Source organism: Tachysurus vachellii, chromosome 11 (genome assembly GCF_030014155.1).
Source record: "Tachysurus vachellii isolate PV-2020 chromosome 11, HZAU_Pvac_v1, whole genome shotgun sequence".
NCBI classification, from domain to species: Eukaryota; Metazoa; Chordata; class Actinopteri; order Siluriformes; family Bagridae; genus Tachysurus; species Tachysurus vachellii.
The window spans coordinates 25,882,404-25,890,121 of NC_083470.1; the positions used below are offsets into that span (position 1 = coordinate 25,882,404).

Below are 7,718 nucleotides of genomic sequence, written 5' to 3' on the forward strand. Positions count from 1 at the left end.
AACCTAATGCATATATCTGAATAAAAATATCAAATTGTTCAGCTAACACTTGGCAGAAAGCAGCTCTGAATCAGGGTTATTATCTCAACAGCTTTATATAACATGAGATGAGATAATATGCTTGACAGGTTCATTTAAATAACCTGGATGCAGACTAGAGACGACTTATGATTCACTTTACTGAGTCGACTCTTTTGAACACGTTCGTTATTTGACAGTAAATTAGCTCACGCGACTCAATTGATCATTGATCCATTAACTTTTAGGCTGAATGTCTAAAATAAATAAATAAATAAATAAAAGAGCTCAATAAATAACCAAATAAATAGTACTTTTTTATCCTTTCAACCCACAGCAATATTTTTATATATATATATATATATATATATATATATATATATATATATATATATATATATATATATATATATATGTGTGTGTGTGTGATAATAATAATAAACAAAATACAATAATTCATTCTTAATAGGATTCTTATGGTTATAAACAGCTATAAGAAGCGTTTGAAGCGATAAAGGGAATATAATAGTTGCGAATCGATTCCGTTTTCCTGGTGAATCGACTCACTTTAAAGGAGTCATTCAAAAAAAAAAAAAAAAAAAACCCGACTGAAGCGATTCGTTCGCGAGCCGCTCGAGCGGAGGAGGTGAGAGATGCGCGCGCCGCGTGCGGTCTGCAGCACGGATTACAGCAGCTACGGGGTTTAAATAGTAAATAGTATTAATAATGCTAATAAAAATAACGCAATATTAAGAAAAAAAAAGAAGAAAAAAAAAAAGAGTCAAGGCTCGGAATGGACAAAGGCTGCGATGCTTCTGGGATTTCAGCTTGTCATTAATTACCGGAGAAACGTGAGATTATTAAACTGGTCCTCACGTGTCAATTAGACATGACGTTTTGTTTGTTTGTTTCTTTTGGTTTTTTGTTTGTTTGGTTTATTTTGAAGCGGGAAAGTTCATTAGAGCTCGAGCTGCTTGGACAATTGTGTTGTGTAGAATTGGAGTAATTGTGTTGTGTAGAATTGGGGCAATTTCTCCTGAGTGTTCAGATGTCTGTGGACGTGTAATTACACTGAGGATGGGAAGTTGGACAGACAGCAGACTTCAGCCATGAGGATGATGTGACACCCGAAGCTTCAGCTCTAAACCGAGATTTTTTTGCCCCTTTATTATCATTTCGTGGTGTTTTTTTTTTTTTTTTGCCCCCGGATGGAAGTTTTGCCCACCATGGTGTGCTCCTGGGTTCTGTTCTCAGGGTTCCTGCTTCTAGGAGGTGAGATGATGCTCCTCGGTTTGATTTGATCTCATGCTGTTCATGTTTGGTGTGTGTTTGTGCGTGTGTGTGTGTGTGTGCGTGCGTGTGTGTGTGTAAAATTCACCGTTGTGTTGTTGGTGAAGGTTAATTTGCACTAACGGAACTAAGCAAAAGTGTTTAATTACAGACTTTACACATGCACTAAAGGCGTTTATAATAATATTAATAATACTTAATAATACTCTAGATTAAGTTTAATTACAGCTGTAGTCAGGATTTTGTCCAGAGTGTTTGTGTATGTGATTAATAATGAATGTGAATGAAACTGAAGAAAAGCTCCAATGGGATTAAAGACGTTCCCCTGGATCACGTGTCAGTCTTTAAAGAAGAGTTCGTCCGGTGTTTCTACTGTAATTATGCTAATAGGACACTAAAGATAAATACAGACGTGATCTTCTCTCTCTCTCTCTCTCTCTCTCTCTCTCTCTCTCTCTCTCTCTCTCTCTCTCTCTCTCTCTATCTATCTATCTATCTATCTATCTATCTATCTATCTATCTAACTCTCTATTTGTGCTCTGGAGCAGGGACCAGTGATTAGGGTGCAGAGAGTCGGATGTAGAGAGCAGTGAGTATGGTGTAGGGAGTAGGGAGTATAGAGAGTGGGGGTGTAGGGTATAGGATGTAGGGAGTAGAGAGAGTGGGGGTGTAGGGTATAGGGTGTAGGGAGTAGAGAGAGTGGGGGTGTAGGGTATAGGGTGTAGGGAGTAGAGAGAGTGGTGTAGGGTGTAGGGAGTATAGAGAGTCGGGGTGTATGGTGTAGGGTGTAGGGTGTAGGGGGTATAGAGAGTGGTGTAGGGTGTAGGTAGTAGGGAGTATAGAGAGTGGGGTTGTAGGGTGTAGGGAGTAGGGTGTAGGGGGCATGATGAAGGGAGTAAGGAGTGTAATGAGTGTAAGGAGAAGAGGGAGTACAGTAACGGCTTTAAACTTTTATTCATCTCACCTCGTTTATTACTTCTACATTTCTCATTATTTCTTGACACCTCTCTCTCTCTCTCTCTCTCTCTCTCTCTCTCTCTTTCTCTCTCTCTCTCTCTGTCTCCCTCTCTCTCTCTCTCTCTCTCTCTCTCTCTCTCCCTCTCTCACACTCTCTCTCTCTCACACTCTCTCTCTCTCAATCACACACTCATTCTTTTTCTCTCTTTTTCTTCTGTGTCTATTTCTCCCTCTATTTTGCTGTCTGTCCCAAATTTCTCTTTCCATGTCCACCTCTTAGTCTCTATTTTTCCGTCTCTGTCTTTCTTCTGAGTTAAAAATTTCTCACTCCTCTCTCTGTCTTTCTCTCTCTCTTTCTCTCTCTTTCCTTCCCTCTCGAAGCCTGTGTCTCATTTTCCTTTCTCTTTCATCTCTCTCTCTCCCACTCATTCCATCTCTAGCATCTTAATCTCCTCTCTCTCTCTCTCTCTCTCTCTCTCTCTCTCTCTCTCTCTCTCTCTCTCTCTCTCTCTCTCTCTCTCGCTCTGTGCCCCCCCAATTATTTCTTGACATCTCATCCTCATTTTCAGTTTCTTAGTCTTAGTTTCTTCTGCATATCTCTTGTCCTCTTTCCCTCTTTCTGTCTCTCTCACTTTTTTACCTGTGTCTCTTTATCTCTTTCTCTTGCTCTGTATCTCAGTTTCCTCTCTTCCCCTGTCATTCCCCTCTCTCTCTCTCTCTCTCTCTCTCTCTCTCTCTCTCTCTCTCTCTCTCTCTCTCTCTCTGTCTCTCTGTCTTTCTCTGTATCTCTCTCTCTCTCTCTCTTTTCACTTCATGTTCTCTCTCTCTCTCTCTCTCTCTCTCTCTCTCTCTCTCTCTCTCTCTCTCTCTCTCTCTCTCTCTCTCTCTCTCTCTCTCTTCACTTCATGTTCTTTTAGACCTTGTAGTGAACAGGAAGTGGGGTTTTGGGGATAAACAGAAACGATGATCCAGATGTAGTCTGTGAGCCGGATGTGATTTGGACAGGTACTGAATTACTGAACATGTTTCTCTCTGTGATAGAGACTGAACCTGTGTGTGTGTGTGTGTGTGTGTGTGTGTGTGTGTGTGTGTGTGAAAAGCAGAGAAAGTGAGTGTGACATTCTTCCCTGTGTGTAGAACAGCAGATATCTGCCGTGAATCCTAATACTCAGCTGCACACACACACACGCGCACACACACACACACACACACACACACACACACACACACACACACACACACACACACACACACACACACACACACACACACAGCCTGTGTTCCAGATCTCTACATTCTTCAGTAAATGCTGAGCAATGCTATCTTGGAAATAAACGCTTATCTGGAACACATGGGAATTAAGAATGGAGGAAAAGCTGTGGGAAAAAGGCGAAGCAGTCGTTTACTCTATTCAGATTTTTATTAGTTTATAGAGTTTATTGGAATCAGAAACTCTTTGTTCAGCAACAACACACACGACACAGGAAGCTGACTCGGCGTATCGCTCCTAGATCTCATATACATCACGTTCCACACAGCGCAGTAATCCGGTAATGATCGTATCTGAGTCCAGGTAACGTTACAGATTACAGATTAGCATCGTGTGGTTTAGTCCTGTGTGAAATTATACATCGCTTAAAGGACTTTGTTACAGAGACGGATGGAGGGAGGAAGTGAAACGTTATGATAGTAAATGTACACACAGACGAGTCTCACAGGAAGACAGGACCAGTGTGTGGACATGAAGGAAGTGGACAGATATAAAGTTCATGAACAGATTCAGCTCAAAAAACAAAATGTGTTTGTCTGTGTTTGTGTGTGTCTGCTGTGTGTGTGTGTCTGCTGTATGTATTTGTGTGTGTTTGTGTGTGTGTCTGCTACTGTATGTGTGTGTCTGCTGTGTGTGTGTCTGCTGTATGTATTTGTGTGTGTTTGTGTGTGTGTCTGCTACTGTATGTGTGTGTCTGCTGTGTGTGTGTCTGCTGTATGTATTTGTGTGTGTTTGTGTGTGTGTCTGCTACTGTATGTGTGTGTCTGCTGTGTGTGTGTCTGCTGTATGTATTTGTGTGTGTGTGTTTGTGTGTGTCTGCTGTGTGTGTGTCTGTTGTGTGTGTGTCTGCTGTGTGTATTAGTGTGTGTGTTTGTGTGTGTGTCTGCGTCTGTTGTGTGTGCCTGCTGTGTGTATTAGTGTGTGTGTTTGTGTGTGTCTGCTGTGTGTGTGTGTATGTGTGTTCGTGTGTGTGTTTGACTGCTGTGTGTGTGTATGTGTGTGTTTTGGCATTATGAACCTTTCTTTCTTTCTTTCTTTCTTTCTTTCTTTCTTTCTTTCTTTCTTTCTTTCTTTCTTTCTTTCTTTCTTTCTTTCTTTCTTTCTTTCTTTTTTTTCCTTCTTTCTTTCTTTTACGTACACACCCTCTGCTTTATGGTTTCCCTCAAACCAGATGAACCCGTGTTGATTTATTCAGTCACTGATAAAGTCTTAAACAATCCCAAAGTGTTGTAGAGAAACCAGCTGATGGAGCTGGTGGGACTATAAACACACAGTGTACAGTGTAGTGTTAATGCTGTAGGACTATAAACACAGAGTGTACAGTGTAGTGTTAATGCTGTGGGACTATAAACACAGAGTGTACAGTGTAGTGTTAATGCTGTAGGACTATAAACACACAGTGTACAGTGTAGTGTTAATGCTGTGGGACTATAAACACACAGTGTACAGTGTAGTGTTAATGCTGTGGGACTATAAACACAGAGTGTACAGTGTAGTGTTAATGCTGTGGGACTATAAACACAGAGTGTACAGTGTAGTGTTAATGCTGTAGGACTATAAACACACAGTGTAGTGTTAATGCTGTAGGACTATAAACACACAGTGTAGTGTTAATGCTGTAGGACTATAAACACACAGTGTAGTGTTAATGCTGTAGGACTATAAACACACAGTGTAGTGTTAATGCTGTAGGACTATAAACACACAGTGTAGTGTTAATGCTGTAGGACTATAAACACACAGTGTACAGTGTAGTGTTAATGCTGTAGGACTATAAACACACAGTGTAGTGTTAATGCTGTAGGACTATAAACACACAGTGTACAGTGTAGTGTTAATGCTGTAGGACTATAAACACACAGTGTACAGTGTAGTGTTAATGCTGTGGGACTATAAACACACAGTGTACAGTGTAGTGTTAATGCTGTAGGACTATAAACACACAGTGTACAGTGTAGTGTTAATGCTGTAGGACTATAAACACACAGTGTACAGTGTAGTGTTATTGCTGTAGGACTATAAACACACAGTGTACAGTGTTGTGGTTAATGCTGTAGGACTATAAACACACAGTGTACAGTGTAGTGTTAATGCTGTAGGACTATAAACACACAGTGTAGTGTTAATGCTGTAGGACTATAAACACAGAGTGTACAGTGTAGTGTTAATGCTGTAGGACTATAAACACACAGTGTACAGTGTAGTGTTAATGCTGTAGGACTATAAACACAGAGTGTACAGTGTAGTGTTAATGCTGTAGGACTATAAACACACAGTGTAGTGTTAATGCTGTAGGACTATAAACACAGAGTGTACAGTGTAGTGTTAATGCTGTAGGACTATAAACACACAGTGTACAGTGTAGTGTTAATGCTGTAGGACTATAAACACACAGTGTACAGTGTAGTGTTAATGCTGTAGGACTATAAACACACAGTGTAGTGTTAATGCTGTAGGACTATAAACACACAGTGTACAGTGTAGTGTTAATGCTGTGGGACTATAAACACAGAGTGTACAGTGTAGTGTTAATGCTGTAGGACTATAAACACACAGTGTACAGTGTAGTGTTAATGCTGTAGGACTATAAACACAGAGTGTACAGTGTAGTGTTAATGCTGTGGGACTATAAACACACAGTGTACAGTGTAGTGTTAATGCTGTAGGACTATAAACACACAGTGTACAGTGTAGTGTTAATGCTGTAGGACTATAAACACACAGTGTACAGTGTAGTGTTAATGCTGTAGGACTATAAACACACAGTGTACAGTGTAGTGTTAATGCTGTAGGACTATAAACACACAGTGTAGTGTTAATGCTGTAGGACTATAAACACACAGTGTACAGTGTAGTGTTAATGCTGTGGGACTATAAACACACAGTGTACAGTGTAGTGTTAATGCTGTAGGACTATAAACACACAGTGTACAGTGTAGTGTTAATGCTGTAGGACTATAAACACACAGTGTACAGTGTAGTGTTAATGCTGTGGGACTATAAACACACAGTGTACAGTGTAGTGTTAATGCTGTAGGACTATAAACACACAATGTACAGTGTAGTGTTAATGCTGTAGGACTATAAACACACAGTGTACAGTGTAGTGTTAATGCTGTAGGACTATAAACACACAGTGTACAGTGTAGTGTTAATGCTGTAGGACTATAAACACACAGTGTACAGTGTAGTGTTAATGCTGTAGGACTATAAACACACAGTGTACAGTGTAGTGTTAATGCTGTAGGACTATAAACACACAGTGTACAGTGTAGTGTTAATGCTGTAGGACTATAAACACACAGTGTAGTGTTAATGCTGTAGGACTATAAACACACAGTGTACAGTGTAGTGTTAATGCTGTAGGACTATAAACACACAGTGTACAGTGTAGTGTTAATGCTGTAGGACTATAAACACACAGTGTACAGTGTAGTGTTAATGCTGTAGGACTATAAACACACAGTGTACAGTGTAGTGTTAATGCTGTAGGACTATAAACACACAGTGTACAGTGTAGTGTTAATGCTGTAGGACTATAAACACAGAGTACAGTGTAGTGTTAATGCTGTAGGACTATAAACACACAGTGTACAGTGTAGTGTTAATGCTGTAGGACTATAAACACACAGTGTAGTGTTAATGCTGTAGGACTATAAACACACAGTGTACAGTGTAGTGTTAATGCTGTAGGACTATAAACACACAGTGTAGTGTTAATGCTGTAGGACTATAAACACACAGTGTACAGTGTAGTGTTAATGCTGTAGGACTATAAACACACAGTGTACAGTGTAGTGTTAATGCTGTGGGACTATAAACACACAGTGTACAGTGTAGTGTTAATGCTGTAGGACTATAAACACACAGTGTAGTGTTAATGCTGTAGGACTATAAACACACAGTGTACAGTGTAGTGTTAATGCTGTAGGACTATAAACACACAGTGTACAGTGTAGTGTTAATGCTGTAGGACTATAAACACACAGTGTACAGTGTAGTGTTAATGCTGTAGGACTATAAACACACAGTGTACAGTGTAGTGTTAATGCTGTAGGACTATAAACACACAGTGTAGTGTTAATGCTGTAGGACTATAAACACACAGTGTACAGTGTAGTGTTAATGCTGTAGGACTATAAACACACAGTGTACAGTGTAGTGTTAATGCTGTAGGACTATA

General features: G+C 40.0%; 1 protein-coding gene across 1 annotated transcript in view; it reads left to right on the forward strand.

Annotated features, from left to right (window-relative positions):
• The first annotated feature begins 664 nt into the window (after positions 1–664).
• Positions 665–7,718, forward strand: part of si:dkeyp-14d3.1 (transmembrane protein 132C) — a 188,959-nt gene continuing 181,905 nt past the window's right edge. Inside the window, exon 1 of the mRNA XM_060882350.1 lies at positions 665–1,290. Within this exon, the coding sequence (XP_060738333.1) occupies positions 1,227–1,290 (64 nt within the window). The 5' untranslated portion in view covers positions 665–1,226. The remainder of the gene's footprint in view (positions 1,291–7,718) is intronic.